This window comes from Meriones unguiculatus, chromosome 14 (assembly GCF_030254825.1).
Source record: "Meriones unguiculatus strain TT.TT164.6M chromosome 14, Bangor_MerUng_6.1, whole genome shotgun sequence".
NCBI classification, from domain to species: domain Eukaryota; kingdom Metazoa; phylum Chordata; class Mammalia; order Rodentia; family Muridae; genus Meriones; species Meriones unguiculatus.
The window spans coordinates 86669884-86687397 of NC_083361.1; the positions used below are offsets into that span (position 1 = coordinate 86669884).

At 57.7% G+C, this 17514-nt stretch overlaps 1 protein-coding gene across 10 annotated transcripts in view; it reads left to right on the plus strand.

Moving 5' to 3' along the window:
• The window catches only part of Arap1 (ArfGAP with RhoGAP domain, ankyrin repeat and PH domain 1), a 55093-nt gene extending 40493 nt beyond the window's left edge, over positions 1-14600 (plus strand). For 6 of the 10 annotated variants that reach the window (XM_060367685.1, XM_060367688.1, XM_060367681.1 and 3 more), the window contains 20 exons: positions 442-576; positions 2266-2401; positions 2664-2766; positions 3520-3715; positions 3983-4034; positions 4127-4290; positions 4389-4601; positions 4847-4952; positions 5324-5471; positions 5571-5657; positions 5740-5808; positions 5995-6112; positions 7279-7392; positions 7581-7726; positions 8223-8255; positions 11199-11281; positions 12063-12113; positions 12266-12329; positions 13658-13807; positions 14020-14600. In XM_060367685.1, coding sequence (XP_060223668.1) covers positions 442-576; positions 2266-2401; positions 2664-2766; positions 3520-3715; positions 3983-4034; positions 4127-4290; positions 4389-4601; positions 4847-4952; positions 5324-5471; positions 5571-5657; positions 5740-5808; positions 5995-6112; positions 7279-7392; positions 7581-7726; positions 8223-8255; positions 11199-11281; positions 12063-12113; positions 12266-12329; positions 13658-13807; positions 14020-14037 — 2186 coding nt within the window. In that variant the 3' untranslated portion in view covers positions 14038-14600. The remainder of the gene's footprint in view (positions 1-441; positions 577-2265; positions 2402-2663; positions 2767-3519; positions 3716-3982; positions 4035-4126; positions 4291-4388; positions 4602-4846; positions 4953-5323; positions 5472-5570; positions 5658-5739; positions 5809-5994; positions 6113-7278; positions 7393-7580; positions 7727-8222; positions 8256-11198; positions 11282-12062; positions 12114-12265; positions 12330-13657; positions 13808-14019) is intronic. The other 4 variants (XM_060367684.1, XM_060367689.1, XM_060367686.1 and 1 more) reach the window with 2 other exon arrangements.
• Positions 14601-17514: the final 2914 nt, after the last annotated feature.

Here is a 17514-nt window from a genome sequence, read left to right on the forward strand (position 1 = left end):
GTTTAGGGAGGTGCAAGAGACCACCCAGCTGGTGTGTGTTAGGGGACCCCTCAGTGCCGAGCACTGGAATCAGGCTGCTTCACTGGGCTTTGTGCCGTCAGGGACTAACCTCTCTCTAGGGACTATTATGGAGCTGGCCCAGAGTCCCCCTCGTTCTAGCATGCTTGACTTCACGCCTCCAACAAGGAGTGTAGGGTGGGCTTGAGAGTCAGGGAGGCTTCCTGAGGTAGGAAGGACTGGAGCTGGGCCCTGACATTCCTACTGGTGGGCAGAGCTGGAGATGTGGCTTTTCAGAACCCTGAAGGTAGCAGTAGGGGCCCGAGGGCACTGCCAGGGAGCTGAGGAAGCAGGACTGTGACCAGAGCATGAGCCTAGGTACTTTGCCTCAGAGGGTGTCTGGACATCCAGCATAACCACCACCATTCTTTCTTCACCCCAAAGAGGTGCCTCGGCTGGACTCGGTGAAACCCTTGGAAAAGCACTACTCTGTCATCCTGCCAACTGTGAGCCACAGCGGCTTTCTGTACAAAACCGCTTCTGCCGGCAAACCTCTGCAGGACCGCCGTTCCCGGGAAGGTGGGTGCTGCACCGGCCCGTCCGGGCCCATGGTGCGTCAGCCCACTGTAGGGCCGGAACGAGGGCTGGCGGACCCGAGGGTGCTGAGTGGACTCTGGCAGAGCCACCTGGAAAGTCTTTTGGATATTGACTCTTGTATACAGTAAGGTGCTTGAGGAGTGGGCTGGTCGGGGTGGGGGTTGGGCGTGGCACTGCAGAGAGTTTCCTCGAGCCTGAAGTCTGTAAGGAGCGCTGCTGGGCGTGGTCTTGTGCTTGGCATCTGGCATATTCCAGAGGTGGATGGGAGGCAGTTTGAGGACTTGAACTTGATTGCCCCCCTCTCGGATCTCAGCCGTCTTCCATTTACTCCCTGACTCCAAGTACAGCCGGTGGTCCTGAGAGCTACAGTCAGCTGCCCACCCTCGTAGAGCAGACACTCCCCCCCGGATTCTGCCCCAGCTCTGTGACTTCCTTGCTTTGTCACACACGGGCAGGTTCACACCCACCAAGAGTCTGTCCCAAATGCTTTTCCCCAAATATCCCTTAGAATGCCGTGGCTGCGGGTTACCGTGTCATTCCCAGCCGCGCTATGCTGTGCCCCACGTCCTCAATACTGCTTCTGTTCATCTGGTTTTTAGTCTCCCCCTGCCCCCGCTGCTTCTTTCCAAAACAAAGTCTCTGGGCTTCCCAGAGCCTGACCTTGAACTCCTGGGCTTAAGTTACCATCTTGCCTTTGCCTTCCACGTAGCTAAAACTATAGCCACCACCCCTGGCTCAGTGGTCCTTTATTGTGTACGTCCGAATGCATGGTGCCTCTTGTAGCCTGAGCACCTGGGGAGACTGCTCCCCAGTGGGAACTTGACATTCATCTGCAGAACGAAGGAGCCCACAGCAGGCTCGTGTGCACATCCTTGGGGACGGGCTTGGAGACACCCTCAGAAGGCAGGTGCCGGGCCACAGGGATGGGATGAGGAGCAGCATGCTGGGGGAGCATGGAAGCCGTTGCTTACAGCCTCTCTCAGAACCCCTTCTTGGAGTACTCCAGATAAAGCCCCATGACTCCCAGACACTCTAACACTCTGCTGCTCCTGGTCTAGTTCCCTCTGCCTGATAATGTCATTTATGTAACCCCCTGAGTCATCCTTTTCACCCTGGGTGCCAGGAAGCTCTGAGCCACCATGAGGCTGGTGCTGCAAGCTGGAGAAGCCTGTCTGGCTTTGGTGCTCTGTTCTCTTTCCTTTCGTGGCCCAGGCTCCCACTTCTGTTTCCTTTGGGGACCTTGTGCATCCTCAGAGCCACTGTAGGAGGAGGCAGACTATAAAATGAGGAATGCATCTGGCAAAGGAGAGGGGGTCCAGGGTGGGCCCTGTGGCTTCCTATGCTATTGGAGCTATAGGTAGAGGGAGAAGCTAGGAGTGGCCAGAGGCAGACTGGGGGCAGACAGGGGCTGCCTGAAGACTGAGGACAGCATGGGCTCTAATATCTAAGTGAAGATCCCATCACTCTTGGCCTCTAAGCTGGAGGTCAAAGGTTCCTGCAGAGGCTACAGGGGAGAGGTGAGGACTAGATGCAGAGGGCTGCAGCTGGGGAGTACTCAGGGGAGTGGTGAGGTGGAGTAAGAACTCTCAGGCAGGGCAGGAGAGGAGGCAGGAGTGCTTTTCAGGTAGCTTGGGGCCTTCCTTATGGTTCTTCTCTCCAACTTCTTCCCAGAGTTCAGCAGGCGCTGGTGCGTCCTTAGTGATGGGGTCCTGAGCTACTATGAGAATGAACGCGCAGTGACTCCCAATGGGGAGATTCGGGCCAGCGAGATCGTATGCCTGGCAGTTTCCCCTCTGGACAGCCATGGGTGAGTACCTCTGGCCATAAGCACGGACCACCAGCGCTGTGAAGTCCAGCCTCTGGTCGGGAGACAGGGACATAGGCCCAGCCAAGAACCTTCTCAGGTCCGTGCAACAAAGGGAGGCTGTAAACCACTGGCTCTATCTCAGGTTGTTTGTCCAGCTCTTGGGGGCCAGGGGAAGGGAACTGACAAGGGCAGGGAGTAGAGAATGCTAGTTAATGGGGGCAGGATTGGGCTTGATGGTGAATCCTGGTTTGTGTATTTGCAGCTTTGAGCACACCTTTGAGGTGTACACAGAGGGAGAACGGCTGTACCTGTTTGGGCTGGAGAATGCAGAGCTGGCTCATGAGTGGGTCAAGTGCATTGCCAAGGTGGGCCTGGGTTAGCAGGGCAGGTGTGTGATGGAGGCAGGGTGGGACCTCCTGAACCCCATGAGTCCGGGCTCTTCCATCTCTGAGGGAGCAGGGGCTGGGTGTGGGTGTAACACACGCAGGACAGACCTCTCATGTCAAGGGAAACATACATTAAGTCCTCAGGTACTTAATTTGCTACGAGGGGCAAGCTTCAGGGCCATGAGAGCGTGGGCAGTGCTGACTCCAGGAGAGAGCATGTGTATTTCAGGTGTGCAGTTATTCTAGAGGGAAAGACGAAGCGGCTCTAGGGGAGAGCTCTCTGCCTTAGAGACGTGAGCCAAGTGCCCTCTCGTGCCTTGAGAGCCCAGGGCTCTTCATTCCTCATTTGATGAGCTCTCTATGCCTTCTGAGGATCAGTGCCCAGAGCTCCGAGGACCCAGGTGTACCAGTCTTGGGTCTTCTGTTGCTCCTATGGGAGCAGGACAGACAGACTTAGTCCAGGTGCCATAGCATATCCGATGCTTGTAGCAGATGGCTAAGTACGTGGGCACTGTGGGCCCGCAGAGAAGGGGCATCCTAGGAGAAGGACACAGCCGAGTAGGTACAGAGCAGGACATGATCCCAAGGTTCTGTCACCGTGCTGTGTTCTGCCTTGGGGAGGAGGAAAGGAAAGATGGGAAAGAGCCCCTTGCCCACAGGCTGAGGAGCATGGGGGTCTCCAGCAGGCTGTGGTATGCTTACATTGCCTCTCCCCACTATTTCCCCAACTAGGCATTCGTGCCTCCGCTGGCTGAGGACCTGCTGGTCCGGGACTTTGAGCGTCTTGGGCGCCTACCCTGCAAAGCTGGGCTGAGCCTCCAACAGGCCCAGGAAGGCTGGTTTGCCTTGACTGGCTCTGAGCTCCGGGCTGTCTTCCCAGAGGGGCCCTGGGAAGAGCCACTGCAGCTCCGGAGACTGCAAGAGCTTTGTACGTGGGCCCTAGCCTGGTTCCCCAACCTCTAGGGTCCCTTGACTCAGACCCCAGGCCCTAGCCCTTGCCTGGAAGTCTGAATTCTATTATGGCCTGACCAGATGGCCCAGCCTGCCCTCCATTTCCTCTCCTGTCCTTGGAGTACATCTCAGCAGCCCTTTAGGTTGGTGGGTGGAGCCTAAGGGTAGACCCAGAGGGCCTCAGGAGGGAGCAGTCTGTGGGTCAGGAACAAGGCCTCGGCCTCACCTTGACTGGTCTCCACAGCTCTCCAAGGAGACGGCGAGAACCAAGTGCTGGTGCTGGTAGAGCGGAGGAGGTGAGCTTTGCCTTCCCCGAGGGCCCAGAGAAGCCCGAGGGCAGGAGGGATGCAGGGACAGACAGGTAGGACAGTGGCTGTCTCTGGTCCAGGACACTGTACATCCAGGGTGAGCGGCGGCTGGACTTCATGGGTTGGCTAGGGGCCATCCAGAAAGCAGCAGCCAGCTTGGGAGACACACTATCGGAGCAACAGCTTGGGGACTCCGACATCCCAGTGATTGTGTACCGCTGTGTGGACTACATCACTCAGTGTGGTGAGCGCCGCCTCCAGGGCCCAGCCACTCCCCTTCTCTGCTGACACCCAGCCCCAGTGCCAGGGACCCTCTAAAGGGTGGTGTGACCCCTTCTCCAGGCTTGACCTCTGAGGGTATCTATCGCAAGTGTGGCCAGACCTCTAAGACTCAGAGGCTGCTGGAGAGCCTGCGGCAGGACGCCCGCTCCGTGCACCTCAAGGAGGGAGAGCAGCACGTGGATGACGTCTCCTCCGCACTCAAACGCTTTCTGAGGGACCTGCCTGATGGGCTCTTTACTCGTGCACAGCGCCTGGCCTGGCTCGAGGCCTCGGGTGGGTCCTGCTGCCCGCGCCCAGCCTTGTCCGCCCTACCTCAGGATGCCCCCATCATACTCTGGACAAGGCTTGTCCTAGCAGCTCTGCCTGCTCTGCACTCTACAGAGATGGTGGAGGGTGGAGAACTCCCTGTCCCTGCTAGGTGCCTGGGAATGCTGTTCTCATCATGAGAGGCCCAGCTGCTGGATGGGGGCGGGGATTAGTGACCAGTTTCTAACCCAGTCCATCCCCTCCCCACCCAGAGATTGAGGACGAGGAGGAAAAGATCTCCAGGTACCGAGAGCTCTTGGTGCATCTGCCCCCTGTCAACCGGGCCACTGTGAAGGCCCTGATCAGCCATCTGTACTGGTGAGGGGCCATGTCAGTGTGAGGCTCTGGGGACGTGGATGGGGAACTGGCTGACTGCCCTCTCCTGGGAAGCTGGCGGGCCTGGGGACCACCCAGTGACTGCCCTGATCTTGAATGTTGTATCTCAGCCTACTGCAGGAAGGATGGGGGCGGGGGGGGTAGAGTATTTGTCAGTTTTGGGCCAGGTTACTGAAGCCAAATCTTCTCACACCTTGCCAGGACCCAGAATGTGTCCTTTTCACTCTGTAATTGTGGTCCACCCTGTGTTTAACCTCGGCCCTTGGCCGCTCTTGCACCTGTCGGGATTTGGGGAGGTGGGTGGGAAGCCCTGGACCAGGCTCCTCAGCTGTAGATCACCTCTGCCCTCCCAGTGTACAGTGCTTCTCAGACACAAACCAAATGAACACACACAACCTGGCCATCGTGTTTGGGCCCACGCTCTTCCAGACAGATGGGCAGGACAACAAGGCCGGCAAGGTGGTGGAAGACCTCATCAGCCACTATGTGGCGGTGTTCAGGGTGCGTCCCAGCGGGACTGGGGGCTCGGGAAGGGCCGCGAGGGGAGGGGAGGGCAAGGCTGAGCCTCCCAGATGGCAGTGACCATCTGGCCCTTCCCAGGTGGACGAGGAGGAGCTGAGGAAGCAGAGGGAGGAAGTCACGGCCATTGTGAAGATGCGAGTGGCTGGCACTGCCAGTGGGACCCAGGTGCAGGCCAGGGTCTGGTAGGCTTGGGCTGGCGGCTCGCACTGCTCCCCAGACCTCTAGCTGAGCTCCATCTCCTCTGCAGCATGCCGGTGATTTCATCTGCACAGTGTACCTGGAGGAGAAGAAGGTGGAGACTGAACAGCATGTCAAGGTGAGGCCTGTCGAGCCAGGCTGGGCCAGGGGTGGGCGCAGATGGCCACTTTGAGATATATGACGATCCCCAAAGACAGCCATCTTTGCATCTCGGGGCTCAGAGGACCCAGTGAGGAGTGGGCTTGAATTCCAGGTGACCAGAAGCCGGGCGTGGGTTGGCTGACCTTCTCCTGGGTCTGTGCAGATCCCAGCGTCCATGACAGCAGAGGAGCTTGCCCTCGAGATCCTCGACCGCCGCAACGTGAGCGTCAGGGAGAAGGACTACTGGACTTGCTTTGAGGTCAACGAGAAGGAGGAGGCGGGTGAGCGGCCATGGCTGCCTTTAGCCCAGCCTTCACGCCTCCTGCTCCCTGCAGCGGGAGCAGGAGGTTTTGGAGGACACTTTTTGCTGACACACTGATGAAAATTGTGGTCTCCACGCTGGTGGTCTCAGGCAGCTAGCAGGTCCAGGTGACGGTTGTAACAGGGCTGATAGCGGCCAGGGAAGGGATAGGTGGTGCCAGCCACGGTGTCAGGATGGTGTTGCTTACGGAAGGGTCAACGCCAAATTCAACAATAGGATTACAGGGTGATTCTGTTTGGGTAAAGAAGGTGGTGGTTAGTGATCATACAATCAGGTGGGTAAGTTGTGATGGTGAGTGGGCTAACTGAAGCCTTTCAGGGTGAAGGGAGTGGTGCCGGGGTGAGAGGTGGGGCGTTGCTGACGTAACATCAGCCGTTTTCGCTGAGTGGCAGGTGCTAGGCTGAGGACCGCTGTGCTCACAGGGGTCAGTCTGGTAAGGGGTGGAGATGTTGCTACCGCAGCACTCCAAGGAATAGACAACTGCCACGATGTTGGCTGACTGCTTTAAAGGAAAGGCCGGGCTGTCAGCAGAGCCTACGACAGGGCTGGTGGCTGTGAGTCCTGCTGTGAGGAGGAGTAAGGGCTACTTGGTGACGATGGGACAAGTGCCCCCAGAAACAAGAACATCCCCGGCACTAGGATGAGCCTTCCAAGATGGCGAGGAAACTCAGGGTGGGACTGGAGGTGGGCTCAACCACTGTGTGATGCAAGGCCATTGGAGGGCTAGTGACAGGGCTTTGAGGAAATGCTGTCTGTGACTGGATCGGGAGAGCTGTGACAGGAAGTTAGAGTACATGCTGGAGGCCATTTGAAGGTCCTGGTCTTAATCCAAGTATGAGCCGGACGGGGGGGATAGGGCAGAGGGACTTACCAGATTTGACCCGTGAAGGAACCGGGATGTTTCTGGCCTGAGCAGGGGCAGTGCTTGTTGAGGTCACAGGGGTGACGATACAGGTTTGGCTGTGGTTATAACTAGGTGGGAAGCCGGCTTACGGGAGGGGTGATTGACGGTGCCGTGCCACGATGCCAGCGGGTGGTGAGCTGTGTGGCGACGTGTGTCTGTGTGCTCGCCCTTGGCGGCATCAAGCTGTGTGGGCTGGTGACAGTGGTGTGGCCTCTCCACAGAGCGGCCGCTGCACTTCGCCGAGAAGGTGCTGCCCATTGTGCATGGTCTGGGCATGGACAGCCACCTGGTGGTGAAGAAGTGCCAGGCCATGGAGGCCATGCTACTGTATTTGGGTAAGTGGTGCCTGTAGGGGATGTGGGTGAATGGGTACTTCCGGCTAGAAGCAGGGTGGAGCCTGGTGGCACCAGGGCAGAGCAGCTCAGAGGGGGGAGACTGGGGGACTTCCATGGAGGCTGGAAGTGGGGCATCAGGGTGGGTAGGTGGGGTGGTATAGCCCATGCCCACTCCGGTCCTCCCCTAGCCAGCCGTGTGGGTGACACCAAGCATGGCATGATGAAGTTCCGTGAAGACCGCAGCCTCCTGGGGCTGGGGCTGCCCTCGGGTGGCTTCCACGATCGCTACTTCATTCTCAACAGCAGCTGCCTACGGCTCTACAAGGAGGTCCGGGTAAGCCCTGTGATGGACACTTGCATCTCACACATGCACAGACACTCATACACAAACATTGTCCTTGGTCTGCAAGGGTGAGTCTCTAACTTAGGGTCTTGGCAGCACAATGGCTGGTGGGAGCTGTGTATTCTCCTGCTGTGGCCCTGAGTAGCCACTTGAAGCCTCTGTCCCCATGAGGCCTTACCGTGAATGATAGCCGGGAGACCATATACGTGTACCCGAATTTTTCCTGTGCCTGTGGTTAGTCGTAACGCTCATAAGAATATGTTTGTTCCAGGACAGTAGTCCTGAGTCCTTGAGTGTGTCCAGGCCTGCTTTGCCTCCTGGCCTACTTGACCCCCACGCCGGGTGTTCCCCTAGATCAGACTCCTCGGCAGCCCCTTCTTCGGCACCCAGATGCCCTGCCAGCCTCCCCGTCCCCTGCCCTTCACACACCTGTCCCGGCTCTAGACTGGGATGATGCCCTTCATAACCCTGCTCCTCTATCAAACAGAGCCAGAGGCCGTGGAGCGGGGCCCCTGAGACCGTGAGTAGCTGGGGGCCAGCCGCCACCGCCTTGCCTTACACAGCCTGGGGCCAGGCAAGCAGGGCAGAGCTCAAGGACACAGTAAGGGCTCCCAGTTCTCTCCAGGCATGGCTCCCTGGCTTCTGCACTGGTCCCCACCCTGGGGTACAGTGCCTGAACTCCACCCGTCATCCCTAACCCCAAACCAAGACCTTCTTCTCCTCAAGATAGGGTCCTTTGTTGGTCTGCTGCTAGAATTTTCCATCGGAGATGTTTTGGAGCCAGGGTTAGAGGCGCAAGAGTGGGTTAGGACCGTTTCATCCCTGTTACTCTCAGAGCTCCCCACCTTCCATGCCTAAAAAAAGTGCTGGGACCATGTGAATGGCCCTGACACTGTTGACCCTGAGCTGCCGAACTGGGGCAAGAGGCTGGGAGGCCTTCCCTACCAGGCACGGCTGTGCTTCCCCAGCCTTCCGGTGCTTCCTTTGCCGCCCATGAGCGCCCTCCACTCACTCTTAGGGCTGTCTGGGGGCCGCCCCTCTGCAGTTCAGCTGAGGTCAGCTTCTGTGGTGTGCTGTGGGTACCACCTCTGCCTTGGGGAGCACAGAGTGCAGATGGTTGTGCCGAAGAGCAGTGGAAGCGTGGTGCCAAAGCACAGTGTTCTTGCTTGAGGCCCTCCGGTGACTCCATCACAGCCTCCAGCCCTTTCTTGCCCCTTGTGTCTCCCGAGCACATTCGGCTGCCATGGAGTATTTTTATCTCCGTTTCCTTGCACATTGTACCTCTGCTAATGCTGCCTGGACTCCTGGCAAGCGCCTCCATTTCTCTTCTCCTCCGTGGCTCTCACACTTACTTCTCAGCCTGTTCACTCCTACAGGCAGTCTGCTGTGGTTCTAGAATGTCACCTTCCCAGGGCCAGCTTTCTGGAGGTGCTTGCTTAGTCTTGTGGAGTAGAGTGAGGCCGTCTGTGTGGGCAGAAGGGAAGAAGGGTAGCTGAGGCACCCCAGGAGACATGGAGAGGTGGTCTGACAGTTCCTGAGCCGGGCTTAGCACTTGTCCCTACTCTCCTGAGAGCAGGAAGTCACCTTTTGCCAGGGTGATAAGGGGCTAAGGTCGCTGCGCTCTGCGCTCGGGGCAGACTAGGATGAAGGCCATTGTGTTAGAGGCTGTGCTCTGGCTTGTGTCTTAGCAGTCTAGAGCCCCGGGGCACTGCAGGGAGGCTGTCAAAAGTTAGCAGGCGAAGCTGTCCTCACGCCAGGGCCTCTAGGCCACAGGTGTTGATTCTGACATCAGTTGGTTTATGGGGCCACAGGCGAGAATATCTGAGATTAGGGAGCCACTCGGTCCCCATCCCAAGACCTCCTTCTGTTTAAGGCCCTGGAGCATGAAAGAAAGGCACATTCTAGAAAAATCATGGCACCAGCCTAAGGCACCATGAGCACTCAGCATAAATTTCATTCCTTGCCCATGACCTTGGACCTCCGTAGTACCAGAACCTTTAGGTGCATAGAAGTGCAGTTTCTATAGAATTAGTCTCCAAAGGGAGAATCTTCTTGGTGCTTCTGCCTCCCTCCTCTCCCACTGTCCACCGGCCTCCTGCCTTGACCGGGACTGCCCTGTATGGCCTGGACCTTCTGCCTGACTCTTTGCCCAGTGTCTTCCCCTCCTATCCTACCTTTCTTCCAGACTCCCCACACACACCCCCGCCACTACCTTCTGTTTGTCCTTTCAGGAGCCTCTGCTCTCCCAGCCTGCATCCTGTCTCCATCTCCCGATCCTTCCTTCTGACTTCTTCAGTGCCTCAGCCTTGCCTCTGCCTCTTGGGGGCAGGGCTTCCTCCGTGTTCTGCCCACATCCTGTTTTCTCGTCCATCCATGTCTTGATTCCCGCACCTGCAGCCAGTGTACCGGGTTGATTGGGACACGTGAGGAGCTGGGCCTCCTTTATCAGGCCTTGGATCATTGCGCAGTCTCTAGCCCCCATCCCTGAAGTGACACAGAAGGATCCTTTAGTTCTGAGACAGGCCATCCTCCCTTCTCCTGCTGAGGAGCCATGCCTAGGGTGGCTGGGAGCAATAGTGGGGGCCATAGCAGGGATGGCTCACTTTTGGAGCCCCAGGTGTGGTTGTAAGTACATCTCCCTCCTTCCTGGTGCCCCTGCTGGGTCCAGGGGTGCCTGGTAAGGGGAGGGTGCTAAGCAGATGGCTCCCAGAACAGGAGGAAGGTCATTAACCATCACGCAGCCTCTTTCCTGAGGGTCACTGCTGCTATCCCCTCTGCCTTTGAGCCAGCCTGCTCCTTCCAAGCCCAGACCCATATATGCAGAGGTGAGGGCCAGGCGAGTGTGTCAGTAATCTGGTTCCCCACCCTGATATATGGGTCTCTTGCTTCCTGTCTTAGACCACTGGGAATTTCTCCCTCTGGCCTATCATACAGAACAGCTGTTAAGCTTTAGCTTGAGCCATTGGACTTCTGATGGGGCCGAAATGCTAGTGATCGCTGGTCCCAAGCTTGTGTTCATACGGTCAACCCTGGAGCCTCCAGGGGCCAGGAGGCTCCAGTGACGAGTGACTGAGATAAATACAGTGGGCAACCAAGGCCCCACCCAGCCTGGGCCTGCTTCCGTATGTTATGGAGAACGGCATCCAGAGGCTTCCTTCCAGCTGGTGTCAGAGGCCCACGCTGCAAGCTGAGTCTCCAGGTGGCCAAGCAGCAGGGGCCGGAAATCATTGCCCTGGACCTCCCAGCTGGAATGTTACCTTTGAGGACTGAGGGTTGACTGTCTGATGCTACTGCAGAGAGAAGTGCCTTTGCCTGGACAATGAACAGGGAGGGCTTTGGTGAGAAGGCTTCCTGGAGGAAGAAGTCCAGAGAGCCTGGATGCTGGGGGTGGGGGGAGGGCGGGGTACAGGCAGAAGAGCTATTTCTGGCTGTACCCACCTGACTGGTGGAGGTGTCCCCCCAGAGTCACCGGCCTGAGAAGGAGTGGCCTGTCAAGAGCCTCAGAGTGTACCTGGGCGTGAAGAAGAAACTGCGGCCACCTACCTGGTAAGCCAGGGCTGGGGTGCCTGTGGCAGGGCCTGTGGGGGCTCAGGGCCAATGGGAAGGCACAGCTGGGGTTCGGAGCTTTACAGGGCATAGTCTAGTAGTGTTGTAGTTGGGGTCCTCATGCCAGTGAATGTCTGGGTGCACATCCCTGTGCAGCCTCGTGTGGAGGCCAGAGCAGGACTCAGCTGTCTTCCTCTACCACCCCCTGCCTTATGCCCTCGAGACAGGGTCTCACTGAAGTCACTGTTTTAGCCAGGCTGGCTAGCCAGTGTGCTTTTGTCTCTGCCCACCCCCAGTGCTGGGGTTACAGGCACCCACAGTCAGGCCCAGCTTTTTATGTGGTTGTTAGGGATTTGAACTCAGGTTTACATGCTTGCAGAGTAAGCACTCTTACTAAGCATTCTCTCTAAGCCCGAGTATATGGTTTAGTGAGTTGAAAAGCAGTGCATGCCACTGTGGCTATTGGGCACTGCTCATATGACTTGATTTTCTAACTTTCTCTCCATCTGCTGGCTGGCTTGGTTCTTGCGTGGGCTTGCGCCGGCATCGGTACAGTTGGGCGGTGGTTTGTGTTTTGGTTTTGAGGTTAGAATTCAGTATCTCAGGCATGCTAGGCACACATATCATCCTGAGCTTGGGCCCAGGGTTGGGGTGGGGAGAGAAGACAGGACAGTGTGCTACACTGGGGGAAAACCTTGGCTCTGCCCTGCTCTGCCTAGCCTTCTGGGCTCTGTCCCACAAGTCTTGGCAAGTGTCAAGTGACACTGGCTTTTCCCTGCAGCTGGGGATTCACAGTGGTACATGAGACGGAGAAGCATGAGAAGCAGCAGTGGTAAGCTGCGCCATCCTTTGGCCTGGGCTGAGGGAGATGGGCATGATTGGGGCTCACCTCTCTGCCCAGCTGTATGGCCTACGGGGAGACAGGGCTGGCAAAATGTTCACTGTGTGAGGCCCTCGCAGCAACCTGACCTGTGACTTCTGCAGGTACCTCTGCTGTGACACTCAGATGGAACTTCGGGAGTGGTTTGCCACCTTCCTGTCTGTACAGGTACCAGGCCCAGGGGCCACCTCAACAGCCCCTCCGTGGAGAGAGAATGAGACAGCCCCAGAGAGAGTGTGTCATAGGAATTAGGTCCGAGTGCAGAGAAGTTCACCTGGAGGGGAGTGGCTTCCGGGCAGAGGAAACAGCATTTCCAAAGGCCTAGGGGTGAAAAAGAAAAGGAAGGCTGCTTATAAAAGAAAGCATTTAACCTGGGGGCTCGTGGTTCCATTAGTTGGAGTCCATGACCATCGTGGTGGGGAGCATGGCAGTCAGGTAGCCATTGTGGTGGAGCAGTAGCTGAGAGCCCATGCCTCAGCCACAAGAAGGAGGAAGGGAGGGATGGAGGAGGGAGGAAGCAAGGGGAAAGAGGGAGGGAGGGAGGGAGTAAAAGAGAGAGAGATGGTGTTAACTGGGAATGACTTGGGCTTTTGAAACTTAACGGCCTCACCCCTCCGTGACACACCTCCTCCAACAAGGCCACACCTCCTAGTCCTTCCCAAACAGTTCCATCAACTGGGGACTAAGTTTTCAAATACAAGAGCCTATGGGTCTCATCCTCATTCAAACCACCACATTCACCACTCGAAAGGGGAGAAACCAGGAGTGACAGTGGTCAGCCCTGCAATGGGTCAGGAGCAGGCTATAAGAGCCTTGAGAGCAGGCTCAAGAAGCTGAACTAGGCCTTGCATTTAAAGTGAGTTAAGAGTGCTCTGTAAGATTGAGCTTGAGGGGGGTGTCTTGGCTCTCAGCACCTGTATGCAGGGGGGCAGCACTGACGGGCCACACCCATGGAGAACACAAGCTGCAGGGCCTGGGTGACCACCCCTGAGCCAGAGCAAAGACAGAGGCTGGTTAGACCTGAAACACGTGTCTCAGCACAGATGTTCGGCGGGGAGCTCAGAACTGTTTAGGGAGAAGAGTCAAAACTACCAGAGCTCTGGGCTGTGCTCTTTCCTGCAGTCGTATTCCTTTAACTCACCCCTTGCTGGCAGCCAAGGCCTAGATGGAAGCGGAGTGGATTCTGTAGTCCCTGGTTGCTGGGAAGAGGAGGCAGACAGTGTCTTCTAGGGCTTTCTGATTTCCTTGGTGCTGTGTTCGTAAGGAGGTTTGTGGGTCCGGAGCTGGGAGTTGTTGAGTAATCTAGTTGGCGGGGTTGCACAGGGATACGCTCATCTGCAAACAGCTGCTTCTCATATCAGCCTTGATCAAAGCCGAGGGCGTCGGCTCAGATCCTAGCTGGAGGCTTTTCTGAGAGGAGGTGGGTGGCTCTGGAGCTGAGCCTGCAGGCCGCGGTGGGCCCAGACTCTAGCGCTCCTCTCCTGGTTGCTCCCCAGCACGATGGCCTGGTGTGGCCCTCAGAGCCCTCTCGGGTGTCCCGGGCGGTGCCCGAGGTCCGGATGGGCAGCGTGTCACTGATTCCTCTGCGTGGCAGTGAAAATGAAATGCGCAGGAGCGTGGCAGCCTTCACTGCCGACCCCCTTTCCGTAAGTGGCTCTGACCCTGTGGGTCTGGCTGGATCCCTGCCTTCACTGATTTCTCTCAGAGCCTGTCTAGTCCCTTCCCTGGGTTTCTGCCCCCCACCTCTGTCTGTCCCTGGGACCCCCAGATGCTGGCATTTCTGCACCCTCTCTATTGCTGGCTGCTCCCTTTTACTGTCACAAAGCACTTACAGATCTGGGCTTCTCTACCCTTACAGCTCCTCCGTCATGTCTGAGGAGTCTTTGCAGCTCGGGGACAAGTCACTGTCACCGGGAGGCCTTCCTGTTCAGACACCCTCGTGCTCTGCGTGCTTGGTGTGAGGCAACAGAACACGGGGAAGCCATACCCACATCCTGCATCCTGACTGCAGCACAGGCTCCCTGGCTGAGCAGGAACGGGCTGGCAGTGGGGTTTTCCCAGGAGGGGCCCTTTCCTGCCCTCCAGGCACGCAATGCTTCCTGACTGGCCTGGCTTACCCAGGGTCACTCTCCTCCAATTTGTGGGATTGGAGAGATGGACGGAAATCAGGAGCTGTGTAGGAGAGGCTTGAGGGCCTGGGCTCCCACCGGGAAGGAGCCCACCCTCTCCCCTACAGGCTCCCCAGCAGCAGAAAGCTGAACCTCTGAAGGAACTCCTGGGGTGGGTCTGGGAGTGGGAAGCTTCCACAGGATGAAAGCTGGACTCGGGGTGTCAGCCGTCTTCTAGTGTGTGCTGGCAGGGAGGCCCTGGCTGGGGCTGCCTGCTACCCTTCTCCACTTTGGACACTTTTTGATAATATAAATATATCTGTATATTTTACCCTATGGTGCTGAGGCCTGTGATTGTCTGGGGGGATTGGCGTCCTGGGCTCAGGGTACAGTCAGTTGTGAAGCTCAGAGGCAAATACTGGTGCTTTGAAGCTGGAAGCCTGAGTTCCGCCCTCTGCATGGTCACTGAGCGGTTTACTCCCCCCTGGCCTGGCAGAGGCCTGGACCTGGACCTGTTGTGCCACTCTGCAGCCAATCTATGGAGTTCCTGATTCGGGACAAGGAAGACCCCAGCTAGTCTCAACAGGGGCCTAGATCTGTATGTTAGTGACCCAGCTTGGCATAGCTCCTCATAGCCCCCTGCTGGGAGACATGAGGCCACAACTCACGGCAGAGGCTTTGGTGGATGAGGAAGGGGCCTTCACCCTGGGCCCCAGGCTTCCAGGCTTGCCTCTCACGTCACAGGGAATCAGTCATCTTCAAGGGGAAGTGCTGACCTGAGGAGTAAGCAGCTATCCAAAGGCAGACTGGAGATCCCAGGAAGATGGCAAGCTTTCTGCCTTCCCTAGAGCCTCATTACCACCCTGTCTGAGAGACCAGTTGGTGTTCTGTCCCTAGCCTTGAAAGGGGCTGAGCAGAGCCGGACAAGTCTGGGCCCCATGGGATGTTTGTACCCTCCCCAGTGGGAACCCGAATGCTGTGGGCTTCCACAGCTGGACATGGGTCCCTTGTCTCATTTCTCAGGAAGGGGTGCCGTGCTTGCCGGGAGACTCACAAGATCCTTGACCCTACTGGCCTGTTGCACAAGCTGGCCTAAGGTCCCCATCACTTTGTCCTGTCTTGGGGACTCCAGGCCATTCTATCGCGCCCTCCAAGCAGGATGGGGCTAGAGGGTTTACTTGCCCAGGATCTACTTGGAATTCCTCCCTGGATTTGATCTACTGTCCACCAACCCCAGAGGTCCAGGTAGAGGGTGCAACTGGAGATGCCCTCTGCTGGGCTGGCACTGTCATTACCCTGGTTTAGGAACCAACTAGAGGGGCTGCATTCAGCCACTAGGGGGCAGTCACTGACCACTCATAGTTGCTAATTTTGACAGGGTCTATGCAACACCCCAACACACACACACAAAACAGCTGGGCCACTCAGCCCTGCCTCGGGCCGGGGACTGGTGATGTGTTGTAAGATAGCACAGTAGAGGTCCTTTGCTTTGGCCTTCTGGGCTCTAGGACGTGAGGGCAGTAGAAGCCCTTCACCGGAAGCCTACCGAATGCCTGCTGTTAAGTCTGAGCCTGTGCTCTCTGCTCTGAGATCCTGAACCCAGAGAAAGAGTCCCACTGCCTGACAATGGTCTCCTCAGCTTTCTCCTGCCTCCTGCACTGCTTTCCTCTCGTGAGGGCCCCCTGAGAAGAGGGCAGTGGCCAGCCCGTCTGTGACACTGTAGAATGTTTTCCCTTGGGATGCGGTCACAGCCCTGCAAGACTGAGACTCAACCTTCATGGGAAATACTTAATGACCACAGTGTTGGGGGACCAGGGCGGGGGGCTCTGTTGTCACAACGATTCCTAAATCTGGCTCCAGTGCAGAAGTGAGGGGCACACCTGTTACTCAACTGAGGTTGCTTGGGGTGGGAGGAGCCTAGAGCTAGAGTTAGTGGGGAGGGGGAAGGACTTCCTGGAGGAGTGTGGTTGGGGATAGGATTGGATACTGGGGAGGGAACCCTGAGAGAGAAGGCTGCAGGAGGTCAGAGCCTGGGAACCCAAGGCATTGCAGGTGGCGTGCTGGGAGAAAAGTGGGAGGGGAGGGGAGGGGGCAGAAGAGGGCTGGGTATCTGCCTTTCTCCCTTCTGGCTCCTTCAGTTCAACCTTCCTGCTCTACATGATATCTGGCAGTGAGGACTGAGGAACCCTTGGCTGCAGAGAGCCCTGGCCAGCAGCGAGGCGGTTGAGAGAACCCTGCCTCCACTGTGCTTCCCTCTGAGCCCTGCATCTGGAGGGGACATGGAACAGCTTCCCTGCCCCTTGCTCTCTGCCCACAATTCTGTTTCCAAAAGCATGGGTGTGCAGGCAGACAGCCTTTACAGTCTGTGGTGTTGACAGTTGCTTAGGTCTCCGATCTCCGGTGTTTTCTCTGTCCTGGGGAGCTGCCTCCTGATAGGTTCCTGGGAGCATTGAAGGTAAGTGTGAAGTGCCAGCCGTGGCCCTTGCTAGTCTTCCCAGATGTGTCTGCAGAGGCGTCTTTGTGACATCCAGGAGGAGAGCCTGAGAGGTTCTGGCCAGCACTTCCTGAATACTTACTGTGTTCAATTCTCATTCACTGAGCACTTGTTGAACACCTGCTGTGTGCAGAGCTTTGCTGAACACGTGGGGCAGATGAGTAAGTGGTGTGGGGGAGGAGGAAACCCCTTGAGGGGAGAGGGTGCTCATCAAAGAGGGTTCATAGAGAGCACTCCAGAAGAAGGGGGGGGGGTGCTGAGAAGAAGAGGCCCATCCAAGAGAGGGAATGGCCCTGTGCCCAGGCAAGTGCATATGAGCTACAGCAGGGCCTCTTGAGGCTGGAGCCTAGCCCCATGCACACCCTAGGCCTCCCACCCCAGGGCCTCCCACCCCAGGGCCTCCCACCCCAGGGCCTCCCACCCCAGGGCCTCCTACCCCAAGGCCTCCCACCCCAAGGCCTCCCACCCCAGGGCCTCCCACCCCAAGGCCTCCCACCCCAAGGCCTCCCACCCCAGGCCTCCCACCCCAGGGCCTCCCACCCGGGAGCTTCCCACCCCAGGGCCTCATACCCCAAGGCCTCCCACCCGGGAGCCTCCCACCCCAGGGCCTCATACCCCAGGGCCTCCCACTCCAGGGCCTCCCACCCCAGGGCCTCACACCCCAGGGCCTCCCACCCCAGGGCCTCACACCCCAGGGCCTCACACCCCAGGGCCTTACACCCCAGGGCCTCACACCCCAGGGCCTCCCCTC